Below are 20,075 nucleotides of genomic sequence, written 5' to 3' on the forward strand. Positions count from 1 at the left end.
GAGATCACTCGATTTCATTAGATACGTATAAAATATCGGTTAGAATTGAGATTTAAGGTGACTCGCAACTTCTCACTTCCACCAAATGAACCATCGTTTCAGCGTCCTCTGCGTATTTCAACCTTCAAAATTGGCAGCCGTGGGTCTCCTTCAGGCACCAGTGCAAAAGGCACAGCCCTTCCTGGCTTCTTAACTAAAGACCAACGCATGGGCTTGGCCCTCCCGTGCGGCTGTCGAGCAAGTAATCAGTCAGCTTAGCTCAAGTGTTTCGCTTCGTGTTATATATTGACTTTGTTGAGCTTAAGATCATTGCCAACAAGCCTAGGGACCCCGAAGCGCGTCGTCGAAACACAGAACTCGTAGGACTAATAGCGCTTATAAATGCTCGGTTCGTTCTCTAACAAATCCACCTTCGTGACTTACACATATACGCAGACAGTTGACAGACGAACGGATACACACCGCGTGCTCTCGTGCGTCGGAGTATGTGCCAATCCGGCGGCCACTGTCGCTGCTACACACACTAACATCTAACAAACATTCATGGTAGTACCAGAGTGACATCACGCACTCGCCGGCTCCAAGTGAGTGACTCCTTATAGTTTTTCAATAACCTAATCTCTATTCGCCCCAACACACAGTTGCTGCGAGGTTTGTGCCGTTGGGTGACTCTCCACGGCTGTGAGCTATAATTTGGCCTTGCCCGTTAGAGGAGGTTTTTAGTCGGTAGGGTATTTCGATCTGAGTCCGACATCAGTACGTTGTATCTAAATTTGTTTTCCTCCTCTCGAAAAAAAGGCTAAAAGCCTATAAGTTATATGTGATTTCTGTAGAAGGCAGTTGGCTAATGGAACGGATGCGTAAATATAAGAAGAATCTACCCCGTAGGTTCGGCAATAAAAACGCACTGGAGTTAAATTATATACAACTCTATTTATATATATACCTATACTAGTGGACCCAACAGACGTTGTCCTGTACACACGTCTAGTCCGTTAGGCGGAGTTCACTAACATACACATGAGCAGGAGAATTATATTATATGGACGTAATTGAGAATCTAAACCAATCTCAAATTCACTGAAACAAACAAAAAGTCATCAAAATCGGTCCAGCCGTTTAGGAGGTAGTTTAATTGGGAATCTAAAACATTCTTGAATCCACCCGAAGACACACATCAATCTCAAATTCACTGGAACACACAAAAATCTCATCAAAATCGGTCCAGCCGTTCAGGAGGTAGTTGTGAATCTAAACCATTCTCGAATCCACCTGAAGACACACAGAAAGTTTCAATAAAATCGGTCCAGCCGTCTAGGAGGAGTTCAGTGACATACACACGCACACAAGAATTATATATATAAAGATATATATATCACAATATGAAAAAATGATGTGCGTCCTAAAAATGTCTTTGCGGACTCGTCTATTCCAAAGCATATGGCCAAAGTATATGGCCCAACCCATAGTTCTTTAAACGGATGTGAGGCTTGAGAGAACAACTCTGAAAACGTGTGGAAGCATTTGAAGGTTGGGCATTTAACGTATGTTGTCTAATGTAACAAATGTTGAGGACTTAGGTAAGTGTAGCTGGTAGTAAATGTGAACTAATCCAGACTATCAAAAGAAGTATAGTTTCCTATCTAGGTCACGTGCTTAAGCACTTTAGACACGAGCATTCAGCCGGAAGCAGAACTGTTCTTCTTCCGACCGAAGTCTTGACATAAAAAGGGTATTCCAAAAGGAAGGTGTACATCGACATTTAAGTGAAAATAAATAAATTGTGTCTGTTACATGATGAACTGATCTCTTGGAGAAAACGGCTAATAAAATATGATACTCTGTGTGAAATGTGTTATTACTCTATATGTAAATAATAGAGAATTAAGTGCTTAAGATCTTAATTTTTTATGCAAATTATTTTAGTAATCAATAGTTTTATTTCGTTTGTCAGTGGGACGTTTGCACAATTTGTTGACGAGTTATTACCAACACTTGCAAAAAGTTAGTAACCTAGATAAGTAAAGACTGATTAATATTCAGCTAAATGGAATTTTGATTTATAAATAATATAGTCTGTAGTATTTTTAACAAGTTTTATGGTAATTGGGGGTTTCAGGATTATTTTATTATTATAAAGACTTAACACATTAGAATTATATTCTATGTTTATATATTAAACAAAAATTATAACTAATCGCCTTATTCAAAAAGCCTACTATACGATTGAAGAATATATTATAGAGGATAAAGAAGTATGGAATAGGCGCTCCTGGTCCACCTAATAATAATTCTTCATAATATTATATAATCTAACTAGCTGACTCGACAGACGTTGTTGTGTAGATAATAAAAAAAATACTATTTTATAGGATGTTGCCAAAAATATTTAAAAACATCAAGATAAATAAATCTTAAATAATCATAAAAAATGCACCCTGCAATGATATTGTTTCACAACAGAACTGTCAAACCGTGCGTCAATAAATTCTCTCACAGAAAATATGTCCATACAAAACAAATATTGGAAATAAAAATAATTATAGGTCCCAAATCGAAAAAAAGTAGGTATCCTATCTCTCAAGTTGGGACTAAACTGCACTCCATGAAGTAATCCCCATTAAAATCCGTTCATTACTTTAGGTGTCCATCGCGGACAAAGAACGTGTCACGTAAATTATATATATTAAGATATATAGCATTGCATAATTATGAATCTCATAATTATGTAACTTGAATATAATTGTATTCTTTAAGTTTATATATAATGTATTTACCTACTGTAATCACATTATATAGAATCGTTTCGTGGGTTTGCTTTGTGAGCATTATTTTTGTAATTTTATAGTTATCATGTGTATACTATAACATGGTTCATCATGCTCACTAAAATGCATTGCTTGCGGCGGCGTCGTGTGCCGGGTCGTCTCTTTCCCTCAAATATGTGCGAAGGGAATGATGGCTGGTCCATGCATCAAGTCGTTAACGGGTGCTGCTTGTGGCGCCAGGTCGACCTGTTATAGTTAATAAATCATTGTATTTGTTTGATGCGGTTACTAATTATGACGGAAATCACGACCATCATGTTCACGAATCAAACAAACAATGAATTCAAGCTCTACAGCTTGATGCATCCAATATAAGATAACTTATATTTATACAGTTTATTATTTATTACTTTTTATGTAATATTTGATACGTAAAACGTTTTTAAATTTGAACACGAAACATATATTGGATGCAGCACCTTACAAACTAATTTGTTTTGTATTTTACAACTATTGAAAAATACTTTATTGATTGAAAAGAGTGGCCGTTGAATTTCTTATATGTTCTTCTCACTAGCTCTACTTTTTCCGAACATCATATAGTAGATTCAGTTATTTAATAATAAAAGTAATACAAATACCTCGTGACGACTCATTATCACTTAGTTCAAGCCTAATTCAATAAAGTTTCACTTTGAATGAAATAAGTCAAAATATGATAAAAGAATATCGAATTAGGTAGCTACGTCGAATCCCATTGTTTCGGAAGGTTTAACAACATTAACAAATCCATGTTAGCATATCCATGTTAACACATAATCCAGGTTAACATATCCATGTTTACTGAGGTCAATATTAAATATATATTTAATGTGTTTACACTTTGGTACACTAACGACCGTTCCCAATATACTATCTACAGATAGAGATAAATTACTACCTTCTACTGTCCGTAATTAGTCAACTGTCAATAATCTGAAGCTGTCCCAATATACCCGTATAAGTCATTCTTATCGCCTTATATTGGGACGCGTGAATTGCAATTTCCATACAAACTTTTATCGCTGGTAGGCTATACGTCGTCCCATCGACAGACAGCGTGTACGGATAAGGTGAGTTACCGTCGATTAGTTTATTGGGACAGAAAAGGCAACGATAGTTACGATTTTTATCTCAAGTAAGAGATAGACTTAATATTGGGAACAGCTGAAGACAGCCTTGATTCCCACGACTTCACTATTTGTATTTCCTCACACTAATGAGTTCACATTTTTAACAAGGAAAGCGGTAAAATAAAATGATATCGAATAATTCTAACACATTAATAAGTAATTAATTAACCAAGTAGGTATGTAACTTATAATTATATATGTAGATATTTGATTTTATTTAGGTGGGTATGAGTCTGTTTGTTGTTTGTATGTGTGTCTGTTAAATATCTAAAGAGTTCAAATATAACGTCATTTTAGTTTTGTTTATCGTTTATTTATACATAAAAGAATAATTTTCATATTAAAATTTATGGAGGTGTGTAAAAATTAAAACGTAGGTGAGCGAGGGTGCCTTTAGAGGCTCATGGTCCGGTTGTTTCATAGCTTTTGCAGTTGCTCTATGCTCGGAAAGAACATCATTGTCTTAAGTCGTATTAACATAATATAAGTTATAACATCAGTCTTTTCCAATCAGCAGCAGAGTTGCGTCAACCGAAAGTTCAGATGCATTCCGGGCGTAGGTTGTGAACGCACTTCGATGTGAATTTAGGGAATTACATAAGAAAATCTTGTGATACACAACTATAACTAATCGTAGAAAATAAATTTGTTACTAAGTACTTGGGTTTCTCAATGAAGCTCCCGTCCTAAGCATTGTTACGAAGTTTATTTAAAAATATCAATAACTCACCATACTTGTGTGATTGTTCTTCATAAACGGACACACAAGTGATCCTGTAAGGATTTCGTATTATATCACTCGAACATAAGGAACCCGTAGTATATATTATGTATTTAAAATTCAAATTGGCCGGTGCCCTAACATAGCATTATATTAATTTTAAATTCGATCTAAGTCAATCCGGAAACCCTGGAAACGTCTAAAATACTGTTGCGGCAATAACTTTATGCGGTGGCTATCTTGGGTTTTGGAAACAATATATACATAATGTTACAATGACAATTAGGTATGCGTGATGGCCATCTAAGATTACAAAAATGATTTATATTACATTGTAGACAATTTAGTACTACCCGAATATCCTTGGAAACGATATCTGTTTCATAAATAAAAATTAGGAACCGATGTACGGCGGCCATCTTAGTTTGAAAAAATTGCACAAAGCAAACTTTCATTCGCATTTAAGTAAGGTTACAAAACGGAACAGTATCAGAGAGATAAGATTTTTGAAGTGAAATGTCTTTATCGACGTATGAGACAAATTTTATAGTAATGTCGTCACGATTTTCAGTTACGCGCCATGATGTCTTTTTAACAAAGTTTAGTAAAGTAACCTAAAGAATACTATATTAGTGTGAAAGTAATAAAATTTAAAAAAATTGTATGCATGGCTTTAGTCATTACATAGCTTTAATTTAGTACGGATTTTCTAAGCCTTTATTTCTTTGAAGTTGTAAATAGTAGAAAAATTATATTTCATAAAGAAGTTTCACTTTCTTACCTAAAAGGCGGACAAACGAGCCTACGGGTCACCTGTTGCTAAGTGATCACCGCCGCCCACAATCTCTTGCAACACCAGAGGAATCACAGGAGCGTTGCCGGCCTTTAAGGAAGGTGTACGCGCTTTTTTTTAAGGTACCCATGTCGTATCGTCCCGGAAACACCGCACAAGGAAGTTCATTCCACAGCTTTGTAGTACATAAAGCACCTTGAAAACCGCACTGTGGAGGACCGCCACACATCCAGATTGTGGGGATGATATACTAACTTGTGGCGTGTCGTGCGAAGGTGGAATTCGGCGGCAGGAATCAGGTTAAACAGCTCTTCGGGACACTCCCCGTGATAAATGCGGTAGAAGACACACAATGAAGCGACGTCTCTACGCAACGCCAAGTGATCTGATGATCGTGACTGGGTCCATGACAATTCGAGCTGCTCTACGTAGCACGCGGTCAAATGGATCGAGCTGATACTGGGGTGCGCCAGACCAGAGATGACAGCAATACTCCATGTGTGGCCGGACCTGCTTTCTACAGCGCTAGAATGTGGGCCGGTTTGAAGTATTGCCGTGCTCTATTAATGACGCCCAGTTTCTTTGAAGTACCTGTGTGCTAAATATTTTATGTTGCTATATAATTATTTCTAGGAGTAGACAGCTGTAACTACTTAGCACACGTCCCTAGCTTCCAGCCTAGCGAAACTTTCTAAGAAAAAAGCCATTCACTCGATTGTATGAAACGTGCAGTCATTGATAGATTGACAGATGACGGCTAAAATCTTGTAAAAGACAGAGGTAGCCGAAATCCACTACGTTTTAAGCAACTGTTCACTTTCAAACTTAGCCGGATTATACTTAATCACCAATCGCCATACTGTAATTACTACTATTTCAAACTTATGTCAAATGACTGCACTACACTTCATACTAAACTTAATTTAAATTTAGTACCGCCTCTTATTACTTAGTATTTACATCCTCTTTGCTGGGTTCTTCCAATTATTGCAAAACTTTCATACATGTTTAATCTTTGGTACTCTAGGCCTGGCGCATTTCACTTCATGCACGACATAATCATGGAACGCACCTCTACCTTATAATCCTTAGACATAAAAGGAAGTGTTGAACATTTACAGCTGTCAGACCATAATACTGCACAATTGTGCGTACCAATGTAACAAAAAAAAAACTTTTCCATAGAAAATAATAATAAACACGCTTGTCTCATATTTGCAGTTTAAGTTTTACTAAAAAAACAAAGCTTTCATTAATTTTGATAAACTTTTTTCGTCTGTACAATCAATGCTTCCAGAAGATTCGTATTAGAGTATCCAATAAATTGTCATAAGTGGATAACCAGAGGGCTTAGCGCAGCGATAGCTGCGTTTTGAATACGGAAGCAGAAATAGTAGCTCAAAAATATAAATATTTTATTTTAATTTTAGCCTCCTCTAAACTATTGATATGCAACGTAATTATGCAGGTAATCTTCTCAAATTAAGTAAAAATGTAGCTAGAACATAGTGGTCTATTATAAAAGACCAAGGCACGTATACCCCCAGTAATTGATGTTTCAGTCTTGAAAACTTTTAAATATTGGCACTGCTGATGATAATGACCCACATAGAAAAGTCCACCAGCTGCTGGAGCAATTAATAATTGCTCCGAGGGGTGAATCCATATATTTACAATACACTTGCGTAAGTAATTCTTGGATCGAATCTGTGTGATAACAGTCACTTAGCTATCTGCAACCATGACAATTGACGATGGCTGCATGGCGCTGCCTTTGCCTTTCCCATTTAAGGGAAGAATAATTAAAAAAAAATTGAGTGTGCACTTGAGACTAGCACGGCAGAAGTGAAGCAAATAATTGTTAAAGTTATTATTATTACGTACCAATAATAACAATTACTACGTATTAATTTTAACAGCGAAGAGCAGCTGTCTGTATCTTTCTCGCTCGGGTACACTCGGCGGTCCCGAGTTCACCCGATCGAGCATTTCGCCTCAGAGCGTGACTTACCTACGAAAAAATGTGTGTGCGGTGCGCGAATAGATATTTTCCTTCAAAAAGATGAATATTATTATATTGTTGATTTGTATAGTTTAGGCAACTGTATAATTGGTTTTTTCTTAGTGTAATAAAGATTTTTATTATTATTCTGACTGCACATTAACGCATTTAAGTTTAACTTATAATACTTACCGCAGAAAGCATATTTTAAAGTTAATGTTTCGTTATATCTATCTATATACATGCTATCATTGACTGTCAAAATGAAAAAGAATGTGACGGTATTATATTTAATGAAACATTAACTTTAAGGATGCTTTGAACAAGTGGCGGTTAGTCCAGATCTGTTAATGGATCAAGCGAATAAAAAGCCTTGTAATTGTACATTTATTTTAATATCATTTAAATATATAATTGGACGTAATTCCCGAAAAATGTTCCAAACCACAATCATGTCGAAATTGAGTTAAGAACGGGGAGTGTTCCGAAGAGCTGTTCATCCTGATTCCTGCCGCCGAATTCCACCTTCGCACGACACGCCACAAGTTACGATATCATCCCCACCATCTGGATGCGTGGCGGTCCTCCACAGTGCGGTTTTCAAGGAGCTTTCTTCCTCGTACTACGAAGCTGTGGAATGAGCTTCCTTGTGCAGTGTTTCCGGGACGATACGACATGGGTACCTTCAAGATAAGCGCGTACACCTTCCTTGAAGGCCGGCAACGCTCTTGAGATTCCTCTGGTGTTGCAAGAGAGTGTGGGTGGCGGTGATCACTTAACACCAGGTGACCCGCACGCTCGATTGTCCTCCTATTCCATATAAAAAAAAAGAACACAAAACTGGTCACGTGATTCATATTAACGGACTGACAAAAAATGGCAGCCCTACTGTCACTCTTTTAATGAACTCGTCACTTAGTAGCCCAGCCCAACCTACAAGTATCGAATACAGTAATATGTATTAAAACTTTAAACACGAATTAATTAAAATGTGATGTTTGTGGCTTGGAACGTTTTTCAGGAACTACATTTAATTATCAGTCTTATAGTATAGACTGTCATAATATACGATATAAGGAGTGGAATATAATATAGAGAAATATAAGTTATATCATGTTTTCATTGAGTATTTCCAAAAGATGCCGTCTGGGGGCGCTGTCTTGCAACGCTGATAGCATTGATCTCTGAAACAAAAAAAAAATAAGATTCATTTTAGTAAGATTCAGTTCATTAATTACGTAAGGTGTTCTAGGTGGGGATCAAGCTAAATCTTTCCAAATCTCACTTAGGGGGGGAGGGGGGGAGGGTCTTGGCAAATTAAGGGTGTTTTTTTAAGCCCGATATAACTTGAAATTGTAAAAAATAACACAAAAAATTAAATTGTAATCAAAAATTTTTTTTTATTCGAAAGATCAATACGTGACATTAACATTTGAAAATGATTTCGGGCATATGGGCACCGCGGCTGTTCTTGACGAAGCGCATTCTGGACTAATCTGCATAATATCATGCAATACTCACCAAATACCTCTACTTACAATTTGTGACAATTCTGCTAAAACTTGTAATTAATATTATATATAATTAATATGATTTATAATTATTAATACTATATTTTTACAAACAGTAATCAAAAGCTCAATCCTTTAAGGTAATCAAATCAAAATCACTTTATTCACGCAGATCAATATTATATTCGTCCGAACCCCGCGGAGCAGCGAAGAAGCGCTCGATTGTTCAAGCTTTTTTTTTCGAGAGGAGTAAAATACATTTACGTATTGAAGACCCCGAAACGGGGCCCATATGTCGGGCTCGGGTGTAAACACCCCCTACCGACTAAAAACCTCCTCTGTGCTGATAGCCCTGAAGGCTTTTACAGCGAAGCCGGGCGGGGGCCTTGGAGGCCGAAAACGTAGCTCACAGGCGCGGGGCGTCTCGGAAGGAGACTCGAACCTCGTACCGCCTGCTCACTAGGCGAACTAACGATCTAATATATCTCTTAGTCTAGTGGACTCTAGGTTTGAAGAGACTTCGCACTCGCCGGCGAGTGCGGTGATTGATATATGTATGTAAATATGTGTGAGTGTATGTAAGTGTGTGACTAATTGTGTGTAGTGTTAATATAGGTGTGTGATTTGTGATGTGAGTGATTATTATTATTCAGGTCAATATTATATTCGTCCGAACCCCGCGGAGCAGCGAAGGAGTGCTCGCTTGTTCAAGCGCAATCGACCAGTTATGATTGTGATTTCAAAATACAGTAATATTCACTAATACTAATCTTTGCTAGTCTATACATATAAATAAAATTGGAGTGTCTGTTTGTAATATTGAAATAATCGTTTTTAACTACATGTATATGAGCATATATAAGGTACATACACCAAAATAACATTTTTTAACAATTTCTGTCTGTCTGTTTGTTCCGGCTAATCTCTGAAATGGCTGGACCGATTTTGACGGGACTTTTATTGGCAGGTAGCTGATTTAATAAGGAGTAACTTAGGCTACGTTTGTTTTAGAAAAATTCTTTTATTTTAGAAGAATAAAGTAAAGTTGCAATGTCCAAGAAACGGTCTAACTCTAAAAATAATTTATATGGCAAAACAACGTATGCCGGTTCAGCTAGTGTTCAATAAAAGTAATAGAAGTTGTGTTCTTGTTTTTATTCTCATTAATCCAACACGTTAAAGCCCCCAGTGGGAGGCTCCTTTGCACAGAATGCCGGCTAGATAATGGGTAACTCTAATTTCTGCCGTGAAGCAGTAATGTGTAAGCATTACTGTGTTTCGGTCTGAAGGGCGCCATAGCTAGTGAAATTACTGGGCAAATGAGACCTAACATCTTATGTCTCAAGGTGACGAGCGCAGTTGTAGTCAGAATTTTTGGGATTTTAAGAATCTTGAGCGGCACTGTAATGGAATGAGAATAATGTAATGTAGGTACATAGGAACATAAGTGAATTTGATAGAAACTGTCATAACCATAATGTTAACATCAGGAACAGACATAAACTTATAATGCCTACTACTCGGCTAAGTCAAGTTAGTAAGTCTTTTGTGTGGCGATGTATATGCTTTTACAACAAGATCCCAGAAAATGTTCAAAACAAAAGTATTACGATATTCAAAAGAATACTTAAAAAACGTTTGTGTGGTAAAGGTTACTATAACATTATGTACTATAAATAAATGATGCTTTGTAACGATACCACAGTTTGGGAATGGAGTGACCGCTCTCAGACTATTATTTAATAATAAGCATAATTGTACAATATTACTTTGTTACCATATTTTAATGAAAGAAAAGCCCGCTGAGTTTGTTGCGCCCGTTCTTCTCAGATCTGAGGCGTTCTTTTTGGAATGGGTTTAAGTTTTGGACATACAATAACTGATGTCACATCCTATTTTGAATAAAAATATTTGAATTTGAAATATGAGAGTTTCTGGTCTTTTCCCGGGACGAAAATACTCTTTCATTAATAAGATAATATAGACTTACCGCGCATTTACCGTCGGACTCCTGCAACTTCTGCGACAACATCCATAACTTGTTCGCCAGTATGAGCATGGGCGTTTGCTCCAGGTCTCCGCGTCGTATTATCCTCCAGAACAATTCTAGCGCTAAATTGTACTGTTTCTTAGTTTCCTTCGCGTCTCCGAGTGCCTTGAGAACGACCAGCAACTCTTGGCAAATGTTCGTCGCATGACTCTCCATGCTCTTAATAAACTCCTCGTCCGACCCGTACAGCTCATCATTCGATATTACTGCAAATATTATATAATATATTGTTCACCAACAAGACACAGAGTCGAGTTCTCACACCCCAGTAGTGGAAAATTTGGAAATTTACTAGAAACAAAAATATGTGGTGCGGATTATTTTTATTTTTTTAGCATAATAATGCAATGCAATCTATTTTAATCATAACTTTTTCATTAGCTTTATTAATAGGCTTTAAAATTATAAAAAAAAAAAAAAAAAATATTATGATATGATATAATAATAATATTGACACACTTTTTACACAAATTATCTTGCCCCAAGTTAAGCATATATAGCTTGTGTTATGGGTTACAAGACAATGATATATTTAATACAATATACTTACTTAAACATACATAAATACATTTAAACATCAATGACCCGGAAACAGACATCCATATTCATCATATAAATGCTTGCACCTACCGGGATTCGAACTCGGGACCTCTAGCTTATATATATATTTCACCGCAACAGCTGACAGCATTAGAAACGTTGTACAAGTGTCATTGACCCCTTAGGTACGTTGTACATTGCATTACAATGCTGGCTAAAAAAGCCAACAATTTTTTTTTGCAACTACCTACAAAACTTTTATGATAAAATGCCAATAGTATGAACGGTAGAGGCAAGGAGAATCATCTATGTTTATGAAAAAGTGTCCGTCAAAATGCGTTAAATTAGGGTGGCGCCACAGTGGCATCAGGAGAGATCTGGCGCTTGTTTTAACAAGCGCCAGATATAAAATCTCTAGGTGCACGTTTACCTATAATAATTCTTTAAGGTTATATTTACTAAATTATTATGTACAACGTAAATTATTGTTGATATTTTCAATAATTAACTACTTTAGTCGACAATAATATTAAATTTTTTACGCGGCATACTTCAAATCGTTTACATTTGCAACATTCACCATACTTCATTCCATACCCTGTGCCTACACTAGCGCCATTGCGGAAGTTTTTTGAACTGTTATTTACAGCATCAGATGGACACTTTTTCTACTTTTATCCTATATGAGATGATTCTCCTTGCCTCTACCCTCCATAGCCAATTTTGATTCTGTTATAGGAAGCCCTACGGAACCCATCCGTAATCGAGTTTGTCTGGTTACACCCGGTATAAAGCAATAGGGCGTTGGAAATTTTATACCTCAGCAGCCACAATAGGTACAGACCCCCCTTATATATCGTTGTAAGTGTCTTGAAAGGTTGAGTTTGGGGTACTAGATGGTTGGGATCAAAAGCTATTTAGGTTCATACATTTCCCATGAGCTACATTGAAAATGAGATTTCTTCACTAGAACTAGAAGAGACACGCGAAGGACGCGCCGGTCCTTACTTGTTAGGGTTGCCAGCTTTCATCAGAAGAAATAGAGCATATCTGATTTCAAAGGAGGTAAATACATAAATAAAACTGAAAACAAAATTTTATGAACGATACGGGACTCGAACCCGCGACCTCCCGTTTTCAGTTTTTTTTTTGTGTAATTAATCCCAGAAGTGTTTAGAAATAATCACTTTAAAAACATGACAAATTGTTTAGATTTGCAAGAGCGACATCTCAAGTCTATTTCCTAATATGCAAATATTGGGGTTGAGCAGGTTATCAACTGTAAAGTAGATCCTGTAGATGAAGCCACAACCTGAGAGTTGAACAAAGCATACAAGATTTTATCAACGATACGTCACTCGAACGGTTGGCTCAGTAGGAAAGAGCTCTCGCACGGAACGCGAGATATCGCGGGTACGAGTCCCGCATCCCCCCAGTATAGCAAACATTGTGTAAAAAAGAGTATTTTATATGCCTACATGATATAGAGTACAATACTCTATTTTAGAGTACGGCTGGCAACCCTATCACTAGTATAGAACGTGTTTATGTTGAATCTCCATAACTCTAAAGTATTAAGGAGAACTTTTTTTATAATAAAATGGTGTATGAGTTATTTTAACTGTGTTTTTTTGGGTTTCTTATCTTTCATATAAAATACATGAAAAAATTATCACATATGAATGTCACACACCTTTACGAGAAAATTGGCAACGCTGGATACTAAGAGCTTGAAGTTATCCTAATTACCAATTCATCAATGAAAAATATGTTACTATCTTACTTTCATTTGTTATTATGACCTTTTATTAACTTTGTAAGTTTGGCAACATCGCTAAGATTAGGACTTGGCGTACATTATATAACATTTTTTACATCCATAATATGCATTTTAGAACACATGTTTCTTGGACTTTTATTTTTCTTTTTAGCTATAGATTATAACCCTAAAGTTATGGGAATTCAATAAACCCTCTCATAGAAAATATGTCCATACAAGACAAATATAGGAATTAAAAGTAATTATGGGTCCCAAATCGAAATAAAAACGATGCTATTACTCCATAAAGTAATTCCCATTAAAATCCCGTTCAATAGGCGTTCACTGGAAACAAACATCTGAACGCTGGATTTATATATATAGATATATATATATATATATATATATACTAGCTGGCCCAGCAAACGTTGTATTGCCATATAAAGTAAAAAAAAAATGTAATTAATATTTTTAGGGTATAAAAATAGATGACGACCGATTCTCAGACCTACCAAATATATCCTACATAAAATTTTATGGAACTACAATAATCATTATATTCGATTGCCATATTGCAACTCTATTGCGCGTCTGTGGATGCATTAGAATAATATTCAAATCGCGATACGAAAGTAAGTGTTGATCGTAGATGGGTGAAAATGTATTTTTTTATGCTGACTCATAATCAAACCAATTTAAAAAAAAATTTAAAAAAAATCCGTGTTGACCACCCTTAACATTTAGGGGGATGAAAAATACATGTTGTCCGATTCTCAGACCTACCCAATATGCACTCAAAATTTCATGAGAATCGGTCAAGCCGTTTCGGAGGAGTTCGGTCCCGCATACCATGACACGAGAATTTTATATATTAGATATATATATATTCTTTTATCATATCTATTATATATGTATAAAGATGTTTACCTGTATTAATATGGTAGGCATAGTTCTCCTGAGTCATCTCACACAACACGTCCAATATTCTCAGCAGCGTGGAGTAGTAGAGCTGCTCTGTCTTGCTCCAGAATACCCTCTCCATCACTTTAATCAGTCCACTCAGTATATAGGCTTTGGTATTACTGTCAACATTATCCTGGAAATAGTAACGGCTTTCAAATCATTCGTTTAAAGAAACAATTTTGCGAATCATAAATGTGAGCAGTATTGCCCATATTGCGCACTCTTTCGCACTTATGTCTCCAACGTATTTGAAATGTACGGGGGTACTAAAAGTATCGGGAATCAAGGAAATGACCCAACATTACTATTTAAAAATGTATTTATTGCTTCTCGAAGTATTCTCCGCGAAATTTGACACATTTTTCCACACGATGGAACCAATCATTGAAGCAACCATTCCATTCGGATGTTGGGGTCTCCAAAATGGCCGTTTTGTAGGCGTCCACAGCTTCTTCAAGTGTTGAAAATCTCTGACCACGCAATTTATTCTTTATTTTAGGGAAAGTATAGAAATCATTAGGGCTTAGGTCAGGGCTGTACGGCGGATGGTCTAATAATTCTATGTTTTCTTGCTCTAAAAACTCTTGTTCTGTGCGCGGTGTGAGAACTCGCATTGTCGTGATGGAGGATGATGCGGCGGTTGCAGTTCTCTTTACGGAGTTTAGAAACGACCTGTGGCAAACAAATGCTAGCATACCATTCTGCATTAACCGTTCTTTGTCCCTCAAGAGGAATAGTCGCAACATGGCCGGTTTTGGAGACAAACGTGGCCACCATTTTTTTTGCAACAATCCGTGAACGAACAGTTTTTGTTGGCTTTAACTAATTTTCGAACGCCCAAACTCGTGACTGGTTTCTTGTTTCAGGTTCGTACGCGTATATCCAGGATTCGTCACCTGATACGATGTTGTATACAGCATTTGAGGATCCTGCGTGGAATCTTTCGAGAGTTCTGACGCAACAAGTAACGCGAGCCGCTTTTTGCTCTTCACAGAGCAAATGCGGTATGCATCGGGAAAACAACTTTTATATACCTAATTGTTCATGCAAGATTAGTAGATTTAAAGTCTAAAGTTGCCTGGATTTCGCGGTATGTCAAATGTCGATCTTCCTCAATCAGCTTACGCACAGCATCAACGTTTTCTTTGGTGACTGCAGTTTTTGGACGACCTTGACGGGGATCATCACTGAGCTTGACACGTCCAAGTTGAAATTAAGCAAACCAGCGATAAATTGTGGTTTTGGATGGGGCTTCATCACCATATACAGAAATCATCCGGTCAACACAATGTTTTTGTGTTAAACCACTTCGAAAGTCATAATAAATCATCACTCTAGAATTTTCTCGAGTCAATTCCATTTTATCAACGACTAAACAAGTTTGAAAAGATCTTGTGACAAGACCGAGAATCTTTTTTTAAATAAATAAATGGTATTCGATTTTTAAAACCAAGGAGTTTTCAATTAAAAAGATTTAAAGATGACAGGAACGGTGGAAATATTCCAATCCCGATACTTTTAGTGCAGCTCTCGTATAGTATAATATTGACACACTTTTACAAAAATTATCTTGCCCCAAACTAGGCAATAATATATTTAATACGATGCATATACTAACTTAGATATTCATAAATATATATTAACACCTATGGCTCGGAAACAAACATCCATATTCATCATATGTTTGATGCTACCAGGATTCGAACCCGGGACCTCAAGCTCAGTAGGCAGGGTCACTAACCAGAATAGTTAGAAAGACGAGCAAATAAATCTCTCGACTAGCGTTACATTCTGATGGCCATAAAATAATGACAAAAGTATTATTATGGCAACCGCTGATTTCTACTTACCGGTAGTACCAAAAGAGTGGACAAGAGATTGCTGATAAGCCCCAATATTCTCTCATGTGAGGGTTTCCTTTGGCCATCCTCGTGTATGTATTCTGGTATTTCCGGAATCATACTGACCAGAGCTTTAAAATTTGCCTCAGCTACAACAAAAACAAGCAAATGCGTAAAAAATATAGCAACAATATCATCACAAGGATTTGAATAATTAAGAGAAAAATTTAAAGAAACAATCATTTTGTCTGTAGCATCTCAATATTTTGTTGATAATGTTCTGTATGTTCATAAGTACATTTTTTGTATGTATATGTTTGTTTAGCCCTCAGCCGCCTCATATAGTCCTATTTAGTAGGTACTATTTAACCGACATCAAAAAGGAGGAGGTTATCAATTCGATCGGTATTTTTTTTTTGTATGTACACCGATTATTCTGAGATTTATGATCCGATTTACGTAATTCTTCTTTTGTTCGATGCGAAATAGATGCAATTTGGTCCCATAAAAACATTTTACATAGTTTGGCCCATTAGTTTTCATTTTATGAAAATTTTTGTCTATCTGGGTGACATAATTGTTTTCTGTGTACGGCTGTTTTTTGGAGTTTTCATTCAGGTTGATATATATATTATTATTAACTGACACTAAAACGTAAAGAATTAAAAAGACTACGTTTAAAAAAACTGACTTCAGAAACTGAAAAGTATCAAATAACGAAAAATTAAATTTAATACACATCTTATGCAAACCTTTTGCACTGACTTAAAGCCTTTGCAAGTACTTATGATAGTAGATTATGATTATTTTAAAGCAATAGCAATGACAGTACAATATTGTATATTTAGAGAGAGAGTTCCTTCTTCTCTCTCAGAGCGCCATTCATTTCCGATGCGGTAGTAGTATCTAGTATGTTAGAAATGACATCAAAGAGAATTCCAAACGAATGTATGAAGAAATAAATAATTTGAGATTATCTTTATGCCTTTTTCGTGCTTTTAATTGCTAATTTTTTTTTATGAAAATAACGGACGAGACGAGCAGAACGTTCAGCTGATGGTAATTGATACGCTCTGCCCATTACAATGCAATGCCGTTCAAGATTCTTGAAAAAAGTCCAAAAATTCTGAGCGGTACTACAATTATTGCGCTCGTCGCCTTAAGACAAGATGTTAAGTCTCATTTGCCCAGTAATTTCACTAGTTACGGCGCCCTTCAGACCGAAACACAATAATGTTTACACATAACTGCTTCACGGCAGAAATAGGCGCCGTTGTGATACCCATAATCTAGCCGGCATCCTGTGTGTGCCTTCCACTGGTAAAGTAAAGTTTATTTGGCCCTCGCTTTCCTCCTGCCGTACCTTGTCCGATGCAGTTGTTCCTGAGCGCGACCTGTCCAGACAACAGATACAGCGATGCTCTGGTGAACGCGCAAGACAGCGACGGTACTGTGATGAAGCAGTAGGCGGCGCACGCTCGCACGGCGGGGCCACCAGGAGCCGCGCACTCCTTCGACATCGCTCGGCTCGCGAGCGCATTTACAGCCTACAAAACAGCCATGTACCTGAATTATTAGTATTTCATCAGTGAAATTCTTTGGATGCAGAAAAAAAAGTCTCACAATAAATTAACGATGTGTCACTCGAACTGTTGGCTCAGTGGAAAGAGCGGTCGCACGGAACGAGCGGTCTCGCTCGGCTGCCAAGTCGGGACTTGGCGGACGATGCGGGCATCGTTCATAAATTTTGTTTTCAAACTTAATTTGTGGAGTAAATTAAGAATTAAACCAAACATAATGCATTTTTATTAAATCATCGTAACACAGTTGTTTGGGGTTGCAATAAAGTTTCCTATAGGGTCGCTGCTTTTTGGCTCGATAAATGAAAGAATTTATCTAGGTACTTGCAATCGACCAAGAATCATGAGGAATGAAGTAAAATTCACTCCACTAGCCTTTGGACACTCCCTCGCCAATCAGGTGGCGACGCAGCAGCGTCAACGGTTCTGAAGGTCTATTATCAAAATCGACAGCCGAAATTTCGGTCCGAAACGAAAGTTCGACGAAATTCAAATTAAATCCTATTACGAAAGTACTTCGGATCCGAATCGTGCGGACGGATATCGTTTCGGAACCATGGACATAAGTGAATTTGGGAATAAGGTAAACGAAAGACAAAATGTCTAATCCGAAAAACTTTCGTAATTGGAAAATGTATGATACGTCAAACGAAACTTCGTATTTCAATTTTCGTAATGGGGCTCCTGATTCTGGTATTCCAAGATGACATCACACTGGTGATCGCAAGAAGCTTACAAAGTTTGTATTAATGATAACGTAAAAACACTAGCATTGAAAGACAACACTGGGCGAGAGTCAGTTACCATTCAATAACATCTTTTGCCCATTTTTCTTTACTATCCCTGCCCACCGCCATTTTATTTTCTTTACACTAATTTCAATACGTTCTAGTTTAGTAATTGCGAGATAAGATAAAGCTAACTAAAATAAGGAGGAAAACTAATTTTTATTAAGTATGTTGTAATTGTGTTGACGTCCTAAAATTCTTTTCTTGAGCGATAAATATGCTTTTATAACACAAATGTGTAACGAAATTTGAAAGAATAAATAAAAATCATTATGTGGTAAAGGTTACTTCTATAACATAAATGATATACAGGCTCGGGTACAGAGCGACAGCTTTTAGTCTATAATATTTTTTTTTGTAACGAAATGTTATTTAAAAAAAAAGAGAACTCCGCTGAGTCAATATTTCGAATGGGTAGTAGTAGATTTTGACGATTAAGTGACATACAAAATCTTATTTGGAACAAAAACATGCCAATTTGAATTTCAAATTAAAATATTGTTTCGAGCTCACAGATCGCTACAATTTGAACAACATTAAAGTATCTTAGGGAGGGCTCCGTTGGTAAGCAAGCTATTGTAGTTTTACTACTTAAAGTTTCACCAAAGAGAGGCTTCTTTGAAAAGGATGCCAGGTGACTAGGGCGACGTTTTTTATCTTGAAGCAGTAATCTGCAAGCTGTACAATTTGTGCTTCGGTTTGAATACGCTCCGCAACGCCCCATAAGGAACTTCGTTCCAAAAATACAGTCGAATTGATAACCTATTCCTTTTTTAAAGTCGGTTAGAAAAATAACCTGACAACCCTATTGCTTCAATGGAGTGTACGTAACAAGGCTTAGTTTCCATACTGGTACCTATGCCTACTGTGACACTACACTGTAATAATGTAAGGGGGGTAAGATACTCCCGCTCTTCAGGTCCCGACTCCATTCAACTCGTGCAATATCTGTAGATGTCCCTGCACATGACACAAGATCCTGATCAGAAGGTTGCGTGTTCATATCACGTCGGGGTCACCAGATATGGTCGTAAGGTGGCTATCAGTTGTGGCATATACACTGATACACACATGAAGTTAAACCATTAGAATATATAAAGAGGAGAAAACACAGTAATTACAGGCACAGATATTACGACACGACAGTTGCACAGTAGGTACGTTCTATAGACCAGCGAAACAGGCTTCACTGCGAATGATCGAGACATGACTGCTGTACCGGAGCGGGCGCTGGTCGTAAGTCGTTGAACGATATTCGTTCTGCGCAGGCGCAATATTCACCGGTTGTCAGTGGTGGATTTCCACTGCACAATACTTAATATTTTATGTTGAATTATTGTTAATATTATTCTGTATGTTTGTGTGTAAGTGTTGTAATTAAAAATATAGTTAAGTTATATAATTAAGTGTGCATATTTATTTATTTTATTTATTTATTTATTTATGATTCCTTACAGCTAACAAAGTGAAAAGAGTATATTAAAAATTATACAGAATAGATACGCCAATTAAAAGGAATACTATTAACAGTACAATAAGTATGTGACAAAGTAGTTTAAGACAAAAACGAAAAATACTAGAAAAACT

The 20,075-nt window shown here is 36.7% G+C and overlaps 1 protein-coding gene across 2 annotated transcripts in view; it reads right to left on the reverse strand.

Moving 5' to 3' along the window:
* Positions 1 to 7,829: 7,829 nt before the first annotated feature.
* The window catches only part of LOC126964973 (VPS35 endosomal protein-sorting factor-like), a 30,317-nt gene continuing 18,071 nt past the window's right edge, over positions 7,830 to 20,075 (reverse strand). For both annotated transcript variants that reach the window (XM_050808336.1, XM_050808338.1), the window contains exons 14-18: positions 17,484 to 17,667; positions 16,130 to 16,269; positions 14,244 to 14,412; positions 10,958 to 11,223; positions 7,830 to 8,640 (exon numbers count right to left, since the gene is read on the reverse strand). In XM_050808336.1, coding sequence (XP_050664293.1) covers positions 8,563 to 8,640; positions 10,958 to 11,223; positions 14,244 to 14,412; positions 16,130 to 16,269; positions 17,484 to 17,667 — 837 coding nt within the window. In that variant the 3' untranslated portion in view covers positions 7,830 to 8,562. The remainder of the gene's footprint in view (positions 8,641 to 10,957; positions 11,224 to 14,243; positions 14,413 to 16,129; positions 16,270 to 17,483; positions 17,668 to 20,075) is intronic.

This window comes from Leptidea sinapis, chromosome 6 (assembly GCF_905404315.1).
Source record: "Leptidea sinapis chromosome 6, ilLepSina1.1, whole genome shotgun sequence".
NCBI lineage: Eukaryota > Metazoa > Arthropoda > Insecta > Lepidoptera > Pieridae > Leptidea > Leptidea sinapis.